Here is a 19,475-nt window from a genome sequence, read left to right on the forward strand (position 1 = left end):
GGGGGGTGTTAAATGCATTAGCAGATTTACATACACTAACCATTACAGCAGTTTTTATTCCCCTTAAAAAAAAAAAAAAGGATTTGCCTGAATAAAAAAAAAAAGAAAAGATGATCATTTTTATCACCCCTGCCACTGGTTTGTCTCACCCATGTAAACTTACATAATCAGCTGGAGTGCTTGAGCAAAACAACATACTTGCTGGCTGGATCACCAGATAAAAATAGAAGCAAGCCTAAAAAAAGGCAACTAAAAATATCCATCACAAAAGCCACTAAAGCTAAGAATTGGTAAGCTATGATACCAATAAATGTTTGCTTGTGGGTTTAATACTGCCTAATCAACAGTGCTGCTTAGGTAGCGAAAGCAATGTTGATTAAAAGCAATGCTGAGTCAGGTGCGTAGGACTACAGGTGTGCGAGAGCCTCAACCTGACTTTTACTATGTGCTTGCTGCACAGGATTTTTTTTTTAACCCTTGCTGCAACACTTGGCTGATTAAAAAAATTAAAAATAAACAAAACACAACACATTACTTTATATACAGCATTACAGTAACAGATGAAGAACGTTAAATTGGACTTGAATTTAAAGTACAGGACTGGCTGGACATTCCCACGTCTTTCCATCAATTACTCCTTGTCTAATTAGTATTGTGTTCTCTGGCCATATTAAAGATAGAAAAAGGTGTTTGGTGAGCCACTGTGTGAAATTTCGCTATGGATTTTTATTTGCAATGACAATAAATCTCATCGATCATCAAGTTTCTCAAGACTACTAAATCAGGTCATGTTGCCACATGAATACCTGTCATCTGATCATTGGGCAACACTTTCCCTTTCCTTCCAGGGTGACAAAAAAACACATGTTCAGTATATTACTTCTATCGTAAAAACTGGCAGTTAAAAACAGCTCAAAGTATTTAAAATGCATTTTATTTGTCCTTTAAAAACAAACCAAAAGAAGCAATTAAGCTCTTCCTAACTTGCCTCTTTCACATAAATTATATACATTTCAAAATTATATTCAATACAAAACATGCCACGTACAAGTTTTTATTTTCATTTTTTTAAAAAAGGAATAATTTTATGTTTTCTACGAAGGACAAATCTTCTGTACAGAATCCTCACCGCACAAATTACAGCTCCCTATGGAATCTCGTCAATACAAATAAAAAATAATAAAAAAAAAAAGGGTGAAAAATGGCGAAACACAGAATATTATGGAAAGAAAAAAAAATAAAGACAAATATTTGCAAGCAGAGACCAAATTAAATTCAAAACACAGCAAATGAAAGTGTTTATACAAGCAGAAAAAAAAAATCAAGTATTTCAAGCTTGGGTCTGGATTATATTTTGTATAAAAAAAAAAAAAAAAAAAAGAATGGTATAGGGTTTATCTAAAATCTACATTACTGTATGTCATATCTATAATAATCTAATATCACGAGAGTGACAGGGATGTACTGTAAAGCTCCCACTGTAGAGCTTGAAATGCAAAATAATTCAGTAAAAAGAAAAAAAAAAAAAAAAGAAAAAAAAAAAGAAGGATAGGGAACATTACATTTCAAATTTTCAGGCTTTCATAGTGTCCAGTGGTTTTTTTCAATAATATGGTGCCAGACTATGCACAACTTTTTTTTTTTTTTTTTTAAAGTCTTTTCCTTTTCTATTGTTTATTTACAACTTACCTTTATTTTGTACATGTTTGCAGCTTTTAAAACAGTTGTGGAAGCAGCTTGTGTTAAAAAGCAACAGCACTTAATCTCATATATTCACACTAGCTTTGATTTTAAATGCCCTTGGCTGCTCAACGCCACTGATTTATTTTAATCCGTGCACTCTTTAAACAGAATCACTATGTCTGTTTTGGGGAAGGTACAGCCACAGTAACTTGTAAAAATGGGTAAAACAAATATTCTCTGTTCTGATACATAAAACGCAGTTCTGCAATTTGAAACAATGTACATTTAGAAAAATGGAAGCCAAAAGATCAGGGATATAGCTTACTAGTGCTCAATCTGTACTCTAGGATTATGAAATGATAAAAAAAAAAGAAAAAAAAAGCATGTAGTATTTGCCAAGATCTAAGACACCCTGTATTTCCCTTACACAAGGCGGTAATACATAAATATAATTACAAGTACAAATAAATAACTCCCTTCACCTATTCCCAACCCAAGCACTGTGCTAGAAAAAAAAAATAAAAATCGGGACTTTGAATCACATAATAAGAGCAGAACAGCAGCTTCAGAGTATTGCAAGTAATAAAAAGTATTTGTTTTGGGATAAAGGAACACATCTCTAAAACCAGGTTTAAAAGAAAGCCCATTTCATCAAGATTTTGGCTGAATTAAGGTCTTACATTTTATGGAGAGCCTTTACAGAAATACTGTAGCAGGGAGAATAATTAATAGCACAGATCTTAAAATAAACTAAACCAAGGGATATCTACAGTCACACACATACATACACCACCTGCTGTTAAAAAAAAGGTTCACTCTACCCCCTTACAAAGCAGGTCTTCTTATTACACTTCATGTTCCAAGTATAGAGAAGGGTGAGGTTTCAGGCACAGAAAAAGGGAGAGAATGGGTTGCCATGGACAGACCACAAGCAGGCAGTTAGCAGAAAACATGATCATTAGTGCACTCCGACCTGCTCAGAGCCAAATTTATGGGCCATGAGGCAGGTCACAAAGCTTCAGAGAGGGTCAACAGATATTAAATCAGATCCTCTGGGATGGGCAGCATGTATTTCTATTATTACACAAGTCCCATCATATGCGCTGTGTCCATGTTTATGAGGTGCTATCTATTTTAAATTGCCGTGGGAGTGTCACATATACACATCAGTATCCAACAGGCAGATGAGGTAGGTGCTGGCCAGGTTCCTCTGGGATTGGGTAGCTGTGACAGGTAACAGTCAATGGACTGTCTCTTGCGCTCAATGAAAGCAACTCCTGTGCTCTTTTTCTGCAGTCTTGTGTGCTCTCTTTCGCGCTCTGAGGGTCCTGTAGATTTAGGATTGTCAAACTGCTTTGTTAACTAATGACTTTTTTTTTTTTCTTTATATGCATTCTCATGAATTTGAGAGTTAGAGCAATATTTTAGATTCAGATAAAAACAGAAAACTGACTGAAAATCCTTCAAGGACAATTTTTGTGTGAAGGAAGAAAGGGGTGCTACAAAAACATATGCCCAGCTATTCGACGCTTAGGGAATGTTCTCTGCACAATAGCTTTCTTTTATTGTTTTTCCATCCACCAGGGTAAAGGCCTTCAGAAAGCACGCACGATTTCATCACTGCTTCACACTCCTTACATCAGAACGATGAAGGCGGCTTGGGAACTTTTCGCATCTTGAAGAAGGCTGCAAAAGCTAGTGTAACGAAGCAATGGTAGACCCAACTTGGTGTTTTAGTACTCTCTCAAAGGCTTTACGTAGAAGGGCACCATATTCATAATGACCAGAGGCAGCTTAAGTTCACCGTTTTCAATTCATCCATTTCCGACAGTTCCATGCTCCACAGTGACATGGGATCTTGTGCTGATCATCTTCAAAGTCAAACTGGTAATCATATGTAAGCTGAGGGAGAAAAACAAAACAAAAAAAAAAAATTAACATGTAAACGCCAAATTCACTGGAGAATTTTAATCTCTATCTAGGATGAAAGACTACAAAAAAGTCACCTCTTCTCCTTTTGGTATCCTTCGGCTAGAGATGATGATAATTTTGTCTTCTTTGTCAAATGTGACCACTTCAGCAACACAGTTTGGAGCACATGAATGGTTTATGTACCTGTAAAATTACCAAAAAAAAAAAAAAAAAGGTATTTCAATATGAGACCAGTTGTGAGCACATGCAGTGTGTAGAACATTTCAAGGAGGGAATTTAATTTAAACATATTAACAACACTAAATTAATTGCTGTTTTCTTCATTGAAACAACAAACTCGTCACTAGACATAAAATGTTGGCATACGCAATCAACAGCTACTTAGTTCAAAATACAGTACTATTCCCATACAGAAAAAAAAAATCACCACATTACAATGCAAGCTTAAATGGCTGTGTAACTGTTTTTAAAAAATAACAGCAAGATCACTTAGTAAAAGCACAACATAACACACACATTTAACTCTTATCGCCCTTGGATTTTAACAATTTCCCAGCCAGTGTCATTTGTACAGTGATGGTGTAGAGTATTAGCACTAGTGAGTAAATTAGTATTAGTGTCACTATTGAGGTCAGTGTACCCACCCGGTAGTGTCGGATTGCTTTCCACATTTCCAGTATCTAAACCAGCAGCTATAACTTTCACATAAGCCAAATATACACTTTTGGAGAAATTTTTTTTTTCCTTTTTTTTTTTTTTTTTTTTACCAAAGACCTGTAGCAAAATACATTTTGGCCTAAATTCACTAAGAAATTAGGTGTTTTATAGCAGAACATAAATAATGTATATTTTTTCAAAATGTTTTGTCTTTTTTTGTGTGTATTAAAAAAAAAAAAAAAGGCGGTGATCAAATACTACTAAAAGATAGCTCTATTTGTGTGTTAAAAAAAAAAACCCCCATAGATTTCAATTGACTACAGTGTGGCATGACAGTGCAATTGCCAGTTAACCACTTCAGTGCCAGAAGGTTTTACCCCTTTATGATCAGGCCATTTTTGCTATGCGGCACTGCGCTATTTTAACTGAGAATTGCGCGGTTATGCAAGCTTTTCTGAAATGAAATTTATATACATTTTTTTCAAACAAATAGATCTCTCTCTTGGTGGTATTTGATCCCCTCTGAGTTTTTTATTTTATAAAAGAAATAAGACAATAAAAAAAAATAATAATAATATATCTATATCTATTTTTCTTTTTTTTCTTTTACTGACTTGCGTGAAAGTTATAGCATCTACAAACTATGGGCTATATTTTGGATATTTTTTTTTTTTACTACTAATGGCGGCGATCAGTGGCTTCTAATGGGATTGCGGTTGTGGTGGACAGACATCACAAGTGACACTAATACAGTGATCAGTGCTAATACGTCACTGTACTAATGACTAGGGGTGCAACGGCTCAAAAAACTCACGGATCGGATCGTTCCTCGGATCAGAGTCACGATCGGATCATTTTTCGGATCAGCAAATAATTGAATTTGCAAAAACCTGTGAAAATTCCACCATCATATAGTCCCCACTGTAATATCCACGTCATCTCCCCCAATGTGATATTGGCTGAGCATGGATGGGTACAGCAGGGTATGGCAGAGTATTGGCAGGGTACGGCAGAGTATGGAGGGATGGCTGTGACTGAAATTGTCACAGAGCAGCGCTGTGGGCACTACAGATGCTGCTGCCATCCGATTTCTCCCCTCCACTGTACAGATCTGTACAGAGAGGGGAGAGAGGGAACGGCATCACCATGACGCCGGTTTGTTTACAGGTGATCGCTCCGTCATTTGATCACATTGCAAATGCCGACGGGTGCACCAAGATGGCCGCCGCTCCGGAACAAGGCCAAAGCCGTGGCCGTTCCCAAGGCCGAGAACGCTGAGCGCTCTGCGGATCATGGCGTGTGCCAATCTGAGTGGGGTGACCCGTTCAAAGCCGATCCGTTGCACCCTTACTAATGACACTGGGCAGGAAGGGCTTAACATCTAGGGTGATCAAGGGATTAACAAACTACGAGATCCCCTGTCAATGAACACTGTCAAACACCGCTCTATGTTGTTTACATTCATAGAGCTGTGTTCAGTGAAGCTCAGAGACGATAACCAGGTGGTCAATCATTGGACAGAACCCAGTGATCGACATATGCCGCAACAAATCCTAGCACGAGTGAGCGCACAGATCGCTTATTGGGTAGGTGATCCAGCGCAGGGAGGCCACTCTGCAAGTGGTTAAAGTAGCACAGTGCCAAATAGAAAAAAAATGCTCTGGTCATGAAGGGGGTAAAATCTTACCGAGGTCAGGTGGATAATAAGAGTAAATTCTCACATTCTTGTGTCAGCAGTTTGTTTTAACACATGAGGCATTTTGCATGGCTCTTCACAGGTTGATGCATAACCTCTGTACGTGGTGAGACCAGACACTTCCTGGAAAGGAACTACAAGTCTCACAATCCCTGGGTCTCTCAGTCTAGTGCTCATGCATATCATAGCTACACAGTAATTGGATCTGACATAGATGTCAGGAAGCAGAGGATCCACAGGCAAACACAAAGCTAACTCATGCAGCTGCAGATGTGCTTCATCACATTAGCACTCCAGTATTTGTGATGCAACACAGGGGGTTCTTGAGCGATACATTGGAACCATTGTGACCTGGAACAGGAATTAGGATTGGGCTCAGTGTCTGCATATAATATTTACAAATTAAAATATGGTTACCTGGCAGGCCCACCAGTCAAAGTAGCATCAATTACATGTTCATTATTAATTCGAAACATGTATATTCCTCGGTTCTAGGACAAGAAGACAGACATAGTTATTTAGTTACGAAAAATGAAAAAATAAAATTATCCTGACAAATAAGGAGTTGTTCACAAAAAGATTTTCATGGGTACAAACACATCAACTAGTACCAAAACTTTGCCTCCAAGTCATAAGACAAACATATCAAAGACAACCAGGGCTGTATTTCATCTGAGCATAAGTGATTTTGGATTTTATTTCTATGTTTTTGCATTTAGGTGTATTCAGGCTTGAGCATTTTTATGTTAGGCAAATGAAAGCTAGTTACTAGGAGGAGGCGCAATATCTTATTTTTTGCATTAAAATTTTAAAAGTGTATTTCATCCCACCAAAAAATTACACTTGAAAAAGCACTGTGCAGCCAGTTTAACAAAAAAATATTGCAAAAACCCACCATTTTTTTCTCTAGGGACTCTAAAATGTTTGGGGTTCCAAGAATTTTTCAAGTAAAAAAAATGCTGATTGTTATATGTAAACAAAAAGTGCCAAAAATGGCCTGGAACTAAAGTGGTTAAAGCAGAGTTCCACCCAAAAGTGGAAGTTCTGCTTTAACCACTTCCTTTACCTCCTTCCTGACCAAGCCCTTTTTTTGCAATTCGGCACTGCGTCTCCAACTGACAATTGTGTGGTCGTGCGAGGTTGTACCCAAACAAAATTGATGTCCTTTTTTCCCCACAAATAGAGCTTTCTTTTGGTGGCATTTGATCACCCCTGCAGTTTTTGTTTTTTTCTCTAATAAATATCCCCCAAAAATATATAAAAAAAAGGAATTTCTTACACCGTTTAGGCCAATATCTATTCTTCTACATATTTTTGTTTAAAAAATAATTAAAATCGCAATAAGCGTATATTGATTTGTTTGTGCAAAAGTTATCGTGTCTACAAAATAGGGGATAGATTTATGCCCCGGGCAGACATTGAGTCCGTGGGACCCACGGGCACGATCCCGTGGTGGGAGCTTGCACGATAGCTGCAGCAACATACGGGGGCATCGTTTTGCACACACGTGCCCCTTTGCCAACGTATATCGGCGTGACCTGGTCGGCAAGTGGTTAAGGACTCCTCACATGTCACATTTGGCATGTCATTTTTTCTGCAATCTTCTGGGACACGTCGCAGGTCTAAGACGATTGCCTGGCTATTCAGGGTACACATGCCGCAAGCTGTCACAGCTGGGTGCCCACACTAGTGATGTTGGCGCCAGGAAGAGGCGGAAGAGAGAACAGAGGCATCAGGCAGCCGCATTGCTGGATTGTGGAACAGGTGAGTGTGCGTTTAATAAAAGTCAGCAGATACACTTTTTTGTAGCTGTTGATTTTTAACACAGGAAAGGTTGGACCTCCACTTTAAGCTAGAGAAACCCCTACTGATATCTGTGGGGGCAAAACACCCCATTCTACTTTAAAAGTAGCCTATATACTTTTTTGAGCTCCAGTTTCAAAGCTACAGATGCCTGAACACTCATGTGTGATATTTTGATTGTTGAGTGTACTGGAGCTTTGAGCTACATAATGCTCAGGTGTGTTCACAGGTTGTTCAGTAGAATGGCACGGTTCCAGATCCAGCACTGTGTTGTATCAGGTGAATAAGACCAGCTTGCTTATTACTACAGATAAGTCGTTAGCCACCTCACCTGTTCTTCATAGATCTTCTCACGACGGTTTGCTACTTCATTCCTTATGATAGTGCCAATGTATTCTATCACCATAGTGTGCTTTTCCAGATCTTTGGCAGCATAAAGCCCTAAACCTTGAATTCTAGATCGGGCCAAATATACATTGTTTTTCCATTCTGTCTTCAGTCTGCGGTACTGGGATGACTTTGAGTGCACAAACTGCTTGCTGTAAGGTGTATTAGTCTCCCCTGTGAAGGTGCTCTGATAGGCTTTAGACATGCTAGTGCTGTTCAACGTATGCGGCCTGTGGAAAAATGTGTTAAAATGTTAAATCATATACTTTTACAATGCAAGCATGTTACGTTAATATGAATGTCTTTAAAATTCTATATAAAATGTTCTATACGGTTCCCAATGCAATTTATGGATAAAAAGGCAATCATAGTTTTGATTGAAAGTGGTCAAATTACTAGATGTAGGATCAGCCATAACATTATGACCACTGACAGGTAAAGTGAAGAACATTGATTATCCTGTTACATTGGCATCAGAACATGGGTGTGTTACATTGGGCAAGTATAAGGATCTGAGCAACTTTTGTAGAGTCAATGATAGACAGCTAGGTCAAAGCATCTCCAAAAACTGCAGCTCTTGAGGGCAGTTCCCAGTATGCAGCAGTAAGAACCTACCAAAAGTAGCACAAATAAGAAAAACAGTTGAACCGGCGGCAGGGTCATGGGTGGGTTAGGCTCACTGATGCACGTGAGGAGTAAAGACTGGCCTGTGTACTCCAATTAAATAGAACTACTGTACCTGAAACTGCTGAAAAATTGAATTCTGGTTCCAATAGAAAGGTATCAGAATACAGTGCATCACAGCTTGTTGAGTATGAGGTGTAAAGCCGAAGATCAGTCAGTGTGCCCCATGTTAACCTGTGTCCATAGCTAAAAGTCTACAACGGGCAGATGAGCCTGCTCAATAGGTGGCCTGGCCTGATAAATTCAAGAATGGTTTAAGGAACCTAACGAGTTTTAGGTGTTGACTTGGCTTCCAAATTCTTCAATTGAGCATCTGTGGTGCTGGGTACTATAGCATATCTTTGGTCAAGTAGAGTCTATGCCTCGAGGGGTTATGGTCATAATGTTATGGCTGATATGGTGTAGATATTGCAGCAGCCATAGGCACAGTACATGCTCAGTTAAAAATACAGCCATATTTTACACCCTACAAATTTAATACCAGAAAATTAATTTGCATTTAGTTGATGCACTTTGTAAAAAATCGAAACAAGTACAACTAGGGTGTTAAATGGGCCACTTACCTTTTATAATGGGTCATAATCTTCCGCTCGGATCTGGCACAGCCAGTTGGGTTGATCATTAAAGGCAGTTCCATTAAAGGATGTCGGCCATATCGGAAGAGATAGTTTTGACAGTTCTCCACTCCAGGCAACTATATGCAAGACAAACATTTTTTATTCTATAGATCAAATTTTCAAAATACCATATAACAAAATGTCCATTCACACTTCATTACAAATGCATTCACCTTCAAAAAATTTTGAAGCACCGTAATGCACATTATCACACCACCTCCATTTTGCGTAATACATACAAAAATATACTGGGTTTCAAGACATATGTGCAACAATTAACCTTGGCAATATCTGCACAATGTAAAAAAAAGGATCATGCATTAGTTCACCAATTACAACTATAAAAGTTCCTTTGCAAATTGATGAACAGAATTCTGAACACAAACATTTCAGAGCAAAATTAAAACTTGGGTGCACCGATGATATAATAATGTTTACTCAACTGTTTTTCCATTTTATTAATGCAGAAATATTACAAAAAAATAAATAGAAAGGCTTATTCATAGGGCACAGGTGCCTTTGCAGTGTGAAGAGGCATTTGTATCTGTAGCTGCATGCAGGCATTGTGTTAATGAAAGTGCAGCATCTGTACTGACTGATCTGCACCTCCACGTGTGACAAAGCAACGCGGGTGCACTGTGTGGCTGGGCTCCTAGCCTACCTGGCAAATTTACATGTGCGGGCGAGTCCGTACAGCTGCTGCTTCTCCATTGAAGGACACAGACTGCCTGCATACAGTTTAAACACTTGACCTTCGGAAAATTACCCCCCCCCCCCCCCCCCCTTGACCAGACCATTTTTTGCGATATGGCACCAATTAAACTGACAAGTCCACAGTCCTGGAAAGCTGTACATACATGTCCTTTTTAACCCCACAAATAGAGCTTTCGTTTGGTGGTATTTGATCAGCACCTTTTTTTTTTTTTTTTTGCGCCAAGAACAAATATTGAAAAAAAAAAATAAAAATATGGCAGAAAGTAAAAAATAACGCATCCAATACATAAAAAAAAAACAAATGCATTCCTTCATAAATTTAGGCCAATATGTATTCTGCTGTATATTTTTGGCAAAAAAATATCCCCATAAGCGTATACTGATTGGTGATCAGCGACTTATAGCAGGACTGCAATATCGCAGCGAACAATTGGACACTGGCACTTTTTGGGAACCAGTGACAGTAATACAGTGATCAGTGCTAAATATATACACTGTCACTTTACTAATGTCACTGGCTGGGAATGGGTTAAACCGCTAGGGCAAGCAAAGTGTTAAATGTGTGTCCAGCCAGTGTTTTGGTGTACTATATGCGCTGCTTTTACTAAGGCAACATCCATAAATTCACCACTGACTGGACAGAGCTCTGTCCTTTGTGTCTTCCCGATGATCAGCGAGCGCCGGTGGTTATCCATTGGCATCTGCTGTTTATATAGCACAGCCGGGTCTCACTGGCGGCACACGCCCCCAACCTGGAAGTGCCAGATCATGCACATAGTACGTGATCCAGTGCAGCAGAGCCGCTTTGCATGTAAGTGATACAGTCACAAAGTGGTTAAATCGGCTCCAGACAATTCTTTGCACTGTACAGGCCCCTGTGAATGAGCCTCATATATGTGCTCTAACAGAACTTACCGACTCTGCAATACGCAGTACTGCATGTAGCGTCAGTCCAAACATCTCTTCTCCTTTTAGATACTCAGGGAAAAGGCGCAGCATTCCAGTTTCTCTCCTCATCCGTGCAACAGGTTCTGCAACGCGATTCCAGAGTGCTGGACGATAGAAAAACACAAATAAATGGAAATGCACAACGTCCAGATCAATATAGATCAAAATATAGCTAGGAATATAAATGAACAAAGTTGAAAAGTTTGAGGTGGAAGCAGGTAAAACCTATAAAGCTGCCCACAGTTTGCAGTCCAACTACACAATTACTATACAATCACCCTTTAAACCGGCCAACAACCATGCAATGCAAGGGTCTAAACAGTTTTTTCTGTTTGAATCCAACTAAGTAGGCTTTAACACTTCATAAATTTAAAGCAGATTGTACAATCATGTTGGCAGCTTAACCCCATCAGCCCCGAAAGATTTTGCCCCATTCCTGACCAGAGCACATTTTGCTATTCGGCGCTGCGTTGCTTTAACTGACAATTGCCCAGTCATGCGATGTTGTACCCAAACAAAATTAATGTCCTTCCCCCCCCCCCCCACAAATAGAGATTTTTCAGTGGTATTTGATCACCTCTCTGTTTTTTATTTTTTGCGCTATAAACAAAAGGAGCGACAATTTTGTAAAAACGCAATTTTTTTTTACTTTTTGCCATAATAAATATCCCCCAAAAATACATTAAAAAACTTTTTTTTCCTCAATTTAGGCTGCTATGTATTCTTCTACATGTTTTTTGAAAAAATAAAAATAAATAAAAAAAAGATTGCAAAAAAAAAAAAAATGTCAGACTGATGCAACAAATAAAAAAAAAAGTCAAACTAAAAAAGTTAAAGTAAAATTAACAATAAAAATAAAATTAAAATTAAAGTGCCCCTGTCCCCGTGTGCTCGCATGCAGAAGCAAACGCATACGAAAGTCCCGCCCATATATGAAAACGGTGTTCAAACCACACATGTGAGGTGTCGCTGCAAACGTTAGAATGAGGGGAATAATTCTAGACCTAGACCACCTCTGCAACTCTAAAGATGTGACCAGTAAAAAATTTTAAAGCGTTGCCTACAGGGATTTTCAAGTACCGAAGTTCAGCTACACTCCATGAGCATGTGCAATTTTGAAGGAGGCCATGTCTGTTTACTCAACGTAACTTCATCTTTCACATTATGCAAAAAAAGTGGGCCAACTTTACTGTTTTTTTTTTTTTTTTTATAAAGTATGAAACCCTGATGGGTTTACTTTCTATTTGTCTCCCTGCAAAGGTAAAGCTTAATGGGCTACTATGCATTGCATAGTAGCCCATTAGGTGTCACTTACCTGACACAGGAGCCAGCGATGTCACCACTGTCCCCTGTAGCGCGGTGCGTCCACCTTCTTCCGGGTATCGCTGCTCTGGCCACTCATAGCATAGCAGTGATGATGTCACTCCCATGCATGCGCACGGGAGCCGCCTCTAACGGCATATCACCGTTAGCAGCGGCATTCTCAGTGCCCCTGCGCGTCGCGGGGCATGTGCCATAGACAGCGGTGCCTGTCTTTTTGTACATATCTTCTAAACCGTGTAGGTTTAGGAGATATTTCTTGGACCTACAGGTAAGCCTTAATCTAGGCTAGGAGAGAGCTGATAATACATGGATTGCGAAATCCAAAGCTTGGGTATAGGTTTACCAGACACAAACAGAAGAGAAATTTTAAGCAGTGGGCTGGCATGGTGCACTACAGCTACATCAAGACAAAACCCCTTTACCCACAGAGGAACCAATTCATTGGGGGGGGGGGGGGGGGGGGGTCAGAATGTCTCCTGTACAGCCTGTAAAAGAGATAATTGGTATCAGCTGGCTCTGCCAAGTGGCACTGACCCTTGGAACTATAGGACCATCAAATGGAAGGTTTATTAGCCACTTTTCAAGAACCCCTAGCAACCACAAGGATAACCTAAGGGTTCCACTGAATCCTGGTTTAGAATGGCTACTCTAGAAGGAGGCAGCTATGCACCCTGCACACGTCTAAGTGTACTTTTAACTTTTCTTAGGCAAATACTATTTGTGACAGAGAATTTGATCAGGTCTGAACCACAGTAGTTAAACGCATACACTACTCCATCCACAATGTAAAATTCATTTTGCTGCATGTATGTAAACGGCTGAAAAAGAATCTCAGGATTTTACTAAATATTATACAATTCAGTGGCAGAAACTTACCCTGAGGAGAAGAATCTGTCATAATGACATCCTCATAACCATATTCAATGACCTGTACAGAAAATTCTGGCCGTCCATTATTGTCACACACTCTACAGCGATATGAACATCGGCGATGGCTGTGGCGCATACTCCAGTAAATCCGGGTTGCCTCATATCCCACTGGGTACAGGGCAGTCACACTGTGGAAATCCTGCATTTGATGAGGCAGAAGTTGACCAATGGCATGAAAAACAAGCCCGCCAACTCTGAACATGTGGATACGATCACCACGCCGAATAATGCTTGCAATCTGACTCACTTCATCTCGCTCAATATACACCCTTCGGAGGACCGTGAAGCAGCTTAGCTCTTGCTCACAAGCTCCCTTTAACTTGTGCACTGGACAAAGCATGGTCTTGTCCTTGAAGAACATACACTTGGCACGAATGGCACAGGCAAAGTGATAGACATTTGGACAACGTATTCGATTGCAGCTGTTTGTGGCACCTGTTTTCTGGCACAGGCAACACTTTGTAAGCAATCCACGATGCAGTGCCACTTCTACATTCATAAGCGCACCGCCTTGTGTTTCATAAACCTCTGTAGACCACAAAGCACAATTAAGGTGCACCCAGAGATCAAGATCCAGGTTCAAAAGCCGTGCTGGTCCATCTGTAGCTCCATCACCTTCTTCATGGCAGAAGCAACATTTTCGAAGATCTTGGGGCAAGGTGTCAGGCTTTAGCGTGGTGCCTAATCTTTCTATGACCTCACACACCTCTTTCTCACAATGACGTGAACCAATTTTCTGGAAGGTAATCAGGATATGCAGTCTCTTCCAGCGGACTCCTTTCCACTTCTTTATTTTTGGTCGTGGGTCCTCCATGCTTTCATCCAAAGGACGTGCCCGCTGCTTAATTTTAATTGTGTCCATTGTTTCCTCAATGACTGGGGATTGAGGTGGCGGCAGAGGACTTGGTGCAGGAGGTGGAACTGGCTCTGGTTCAGGAGCAGGAGGCTCCACGGGACTTGCAGGTGATGGGACAAAAGGAGACAGAGGTGGCGATGTTTCTTCAGGTAAAACAGGAAGTTGACGTACATCCAGGTTGGACACATTGTTAACATAACAATGATTTACTGGCTTTTCCAAAACAGTCTCCTCCTAGAAGAAAAACATTTAAAAAGGATTATTTCTAGATTTTGACAAACCTAGAAGAAAAAAAAAAACTTTTAAGGCAGGTAGTATATACTTTGCATTTGCACCTAAATTTAAAAATCTATTTCTAGCAGCCAAGTAAGTTTGCAAACAGCATCTGTGAGTGCTTTAGATTGGGACTAAATTCTACTATATACAGGTATCACAGAACTGTATTTTGTATAATGCAGGGCTCTTGATCGTCCAAAACTACTATTTGACAAATGTGAACAAATGAAAAAATGTAGACATATATGTGCAATAACTGACTTGTGCCAAAAGAGTCAGGATATCCAGCTCGCTCTTAAGTGTGTAACCAGGAAGTACAGCATCAAGTTGCTTCAACCAATCAGTGCTATTCTCTAGTTTTCCAGGCTGAGGTTTGTCCTTCTCAGTGGCTTCACCTGAGAAGGAAGCATATAAAAGATTAAAACATAAAAAATTAAAATATAAAAAAAGTTAAGAAAACGATTAACTGTCAAGTTGGAAAGAATGTGTTCTAGTTAAAGAAGAACTCCAGTGGATTTATCCATTTCTGACAACCAGAATATGACGTAAATGACATAGGAATAGGATTTACTGCAAACCAGCATCTTCACAATGCCTTTAAAGAATAAGTTCACCATTACAAAAAAATAATATTAAATTAACTTTGTAGGTAAAAAAATATGTATTCGTTATTTAATCTTTTGGGATTGTTTAAAGCATTGCACCCAATATCAGCAAATTGTGGGTGCAATGTCACGGTCCTGCAAACAGTATGTAGCTGTCTGCTTGTACCTCAGATACAGGCAGGCAGTTACACACTGACAGGAACCTCAATGAAATACATAGAGTGATCAACAGCACCCTGGTAGTTTATTGAGAACTACAAGCCTTGTAGTTTTCCCATTCACAGAACACTGTGAATGGATGATATGGTCGGGCGGATGGGCCCCCGCTTGCTGTCAAAATAGGGACTCAGGGAGGGTGTGGGGCCAGTGCATTTATAACAACATGTTCCATGCTACACCAGGAATATGGGTGTAACATAACAAAAGGTGAACTTATCCTTTAATTTCCAAATGGTGCTGCAGAACATGCCAGAAAGTAATGTTGGACTTTTACCTTTTCTGAAAATCAGGTATTGTTGGACCTATGTGAACCTTAACCACTTGACCAACCGGTAGGTTTTACCCCCTTCATGACCAGACCATTTTTTTCTACACATCACTGTGCTTCTTTAGAGTGAGTATGACTTTTTCCTATAGGTATGCCTATTGTAAGGGTTTACCTATAAGTACAATAATTACCTCCTAAACGTGCACCATTTAGGAGATATTTACTTTTGATGCAGCCGGTGATTTCACCGGCACATGGACTCTGAAGGAACGGCATAGAGTGCCTTTCCTTCCAAGTCCTGTGCTATGCGCGGGATTGACGTCATCGCGGCTTTGACCAATCACACAGCAGGAGTCCACAAACCTGGAAGGAAGACGGGTGAAGATAGAAGCACCTTCAGCAGTGACAGTGCGTCGCCGGAGGGCTTAGTTTTAAGATAAGTTTCACATACTATGCTAGAGTGCTAGCACTCTAGCACAAACATTATGGCATTGCCTGGCAGGATTAAAAAAAAAAAAAAAAAAAAAAAACTAAACAGCGGTTTACTACTGCTTTAACAGACAAGGGGGTGAAACCTTCCAGGGCTGAAGTGGTTAAACCGAATGGGTTGTTTTAAAAGGTAGTTGTTTACAATCACTTTAACTAGAGAAAACATTTTCTATTACTGGGTATACAGTAAAAATAGAAAACTTACAGGAAAACCTAAAGTTAGGAGCACACAATGCAAAACAGAAACCTGTTCCATTTGTTATTCATTAGTTCAGAGGCCTATGACAATTTTTAGAAAAATAGGTTAGCTGCCACTGACATTCGTAGTAAGGGAACCCGGCAGTGAAGCCTTTCGGCATCACAGATGTTGCCCCCTATGCATACGCAAAGCGCACCGAGACTTCTAATTGGCCTGGTGGCAGAGGAAGGAGGAGGGGGTGAAACTTCTGAAGAACAGCGCTGCAAAAACAAGTACTTGTCCTCTGTCTGCCCCCCCCCGAAAGGTACAAAAGCTTTCGTGTGGAACGCGACTTTTCATACTGTACTGGCTGTGGTATCAGGATGAAAGAACCCTAATCCTCTGTCTGGACAATATGGATTGGCCCTGTGCTGATCACATGGACTCTCCCCCCTACAGATCAGAACATTACTGTAAAAACATTGTGAAATGAACTTTCAAATTATTAAAAGGTCATATAAATATTAATTTACCTTCTGTGGAAGGATCTGCAGGCTTTTTCACCTCTACGTTAGTTTTCAGCCCACTGTCTGGGAAAAGTACCTCATAGGAATTTGGTAACTTAATGCTCAGTAGACCAGCAACAGCTGCAACAACACTATTCAAATTCTGAAAACAGAAGAAACCAAAACTTGTTGAATAAAAAATTGAAGTGTTACAGTCACATTTGTTTGCTATTTATTTAAATCAGGAAATTTAACAAACCAGTAAATAGATTTTTTTACGATTGACTATCTATATAGAATCTAAGATTTAGAAATGGCCATTCATTTAATAAATGGGGTCAACCGTGACAAGATTCTCGCCTTGCAAAATTCGAAAAGATATGAGACATGTGGTTAGCCATCCCAGGCCTGGCACCTACATCCCTTATTCTAAATAGATTTGCAACAATATTCTAGAGCATGGATATTCTAGAGGGGGATAGGGAGAAAGGTTGAAAAACACTGATTTAGAGGAGTCCTGCACAATATGTTTTAATGGTCCACACCCTAAATGTTCTGTTCCCCCTGTGTGGTAGAGCTGTTAAATACTGACCTCTCATGATACCAATCTGAGTAGCGTTTTAGGGCAGGACTATGGCTCCAATGCACCAGATGGTGTTTAAGTTGGTTGGTTATCTTGTATTAGCTCATGTACAGAATATCTCATATCTGTTCCTGAACTACTTATGTGTCAATGGACATAATACAGCGTGTCTAACAACTCCTGTAATGTCCTATTGTCTGTGTTTTTTCCCGCACTGCAAATAGATTGTAGATAAGGATTGCCTGGAAAACATGCGCGTGTGTGTAAGTGTGTGTGTGAGTGTGTGTGTGAGTGTGTGTGTGTGAGTGTGTGTGTGTGAGTGTGTGTGTGTGAGTGTGTGTGTGTGAGTGTGTGTGTGAGTGTGTGTGTGAGTGTGTGTGTGTGTGAGTGTGTGTGTGAGTGTGTGTGTGATTGTGTGTGTGAGTGCGTGTGTGATTGTGTGTGTGAGTACGTGTGTAAGTGCAGTGCGTGTGTGTTCTGTCTATATCAAAATGTATATTAAACCACTAACATGCCAATAGATCAGCCTTTTTCAACCAGGGTGCCTCACTATTGGTGTAATGTTCACTACTGTTATTTTATTTAAGCACACCTACAGTTCCTTCCCCGCAAATGTTATATAGATTTATAATCCAATGTGTGCATCTTGTCACATGATATATCTTTACTCAGTAATAATGTATTATCTAAATGAATCTTTCACTTGTACATCATCTACCACTGTCAAAATTTGTACTATGACCTTACCCAAAATAAAAACAGTTTGTAAACAATTTTCCAAAAATTGTATATAAACCAGAGGTTGGATCAAGCCTGTCTTTTAGTTACACAATGCCACAGGTTTTCATTGCGCACCATTACAACTTTCTATTCTCCGGCACAAACCAATGACACCTGTTGATGAGGAGGATGTCAGGCACCTGCACAAAATCCTTGTTTGCCCCTCCCCTGCCTCTGAGGTCACACTAGCTAAATGAGGAAGAGGAATACTAGTCAGTACCAGTGTACAAAGGTGTGTTTGCTTTGGAAGAATAAATTACATTGGGAGTCCTACATGTGTGGATAATAGGATTTTTGTACTCACCGTAAAATCCTTTTCCCTGAAGTTCATTGATGGACACAGCAGCTCTTCTTGACCTTAGGGTTATATCGCCCCTTTAAGAGAGGACTAGGCATAAAGTGTTAAAAACAGCAACACTTGCACAGTACCGCCCAGGGGGCAGTCCTACTGGCTATAACCCCTCACACTGCATCCAGCAGCTCAGTTCGTCAAAAGCAGTAATAGGAGGGATGGGTGCTGTGTCCGTCAATGAACTTCAGATAAAAGGATTTTATGGCGAGTACAAAAATCGTATTCTCTCTATCGTTTATTGACGGACACAACAGCAGCTCTTCTTGACCTTAGGGACGTCCCCAAGCAGTGTCAAAGAAAACGAGGGGTTGGAAGAGCAAACAACAACAATAACTCCACTCATACAACCAGAGCTCCTCAACGGAATAGTTGCAACCTTAAACAGCTGCCTGCAAAACCTTGCGGCCGAAGCAAGCACCTTGTAAAATTTTGAGAAAATGTGAACGGACGACTGGGTCGCTGCCTTACACACCTGGGAAATGGACGCTTGATGTCGGAAAGCCCATGAGGCACCAATTGTCCTGGTAGAATGCGCAGTGACAGGAAAGGGAGGCGCCCATCATCCCCTTATGGCATAAGCCTGAACTACCATCTGTCTGATACACCAAGAGATGGTGGCCAATGAGACCGCCAGTCCCTTCTTCGGACCAGCCACCGATACAAACAAGTCCGACCTCCGAAAAGGAGCCATAGCAGACAGATACACCCGCAGAGTGTGGACACAGCACCGCCTTATCACTGTGGAGGATCAAGTAGGGAGACTTGCAAGACAAGGCCGCCCACTCAAACCCTCTGGGCAGATGTAATAGCCACTAGAAAAGACTACTTTCTGAAAGTGTCAATAAGGGAATCCCACGAAGGTAGCTGTGGTCGAACCGGTGGGGCCACATGTCGAACCCCCTGAACAAACGTACTCACCAACAAATGAGTCGCTAAAAAAAAAAAAAAAAAAAACTTGTGTGGAATTGAGCATACAGTACTGCCTCAAA

The 19,475-nt window shown here is 40.2% G+C and overlaps 1 protein-coding gene across 2 annotated transcripts in view; it reads right to left on the minus strand.

Annotated features, from left to right (window-relative positions):
• Positions 1 to 912: 912 nt before the first annotated feature.
• The window catches only part of KMT2D (lysine methyltransferase 2D), a 210,520-nt gene continuing 191,957 nt past the window's right edge, over positions 913 to 19,475 (minus strand). For both annotated transcript variants that reach the window (XM_077483335.1, XM_077483334.1), the window contains 9 exons: positions 16,799 to 16,934; positions 14,768 to 14,901; positions 13,321 to 14,464; positions 11,089 to 11,225; positions 9,406 to 9,536; positions 8,103 to 8,388; positions 6,386 to 6,459; positions 3,690 to 3,798; positions 913 to 3,585 (listed from right to left, as the gene is read on the minus strand). In XM_077483335.1, the coding sequence (XP_077339461.1) occupies positions 3,493 to 3,585; positions 3,690 to 3,798; positions 6,386 to 6,459; positions 8,103 to 8,388; positions 9,406 to 9,536; positions 11,089 to 11,225; positions 13,321 to 14,464; positions 14,768 to 14,901; positions 16,799 to 16,934 (2,244 nt within the window). In that variant the 3' untranslated portion in view covers positions 913 to 3,492. The remainder of the gene's footprint in view (positions 3,586 to 3,689; positions 3,799 to 6,385; positions 6,460 to 8,102; positions 8,389 to 9,405; positions 9,537 to 11,088; positions 11,226 to 13,320; positions 14,465 to 14,767; positions 14,902 to 16,798; positions 16,935 to 19,475) is intronic.

This window comes from Lithobates pipiens, unplaced genomic scaffold (genome assembly GCF_037356315.1).
Source record: "Lithobates pipiens isolate NorthernLeopardFrog02 unplaced genomic scaffold, aLitPip1_a1.2 Scaffold_16, whole genome shotgun sequence".
NCBI lineage: Eukaryota > Metazoa > Chordata > Amphibia > Anura > Ranidae > Lithobates > Lithobates pipiens.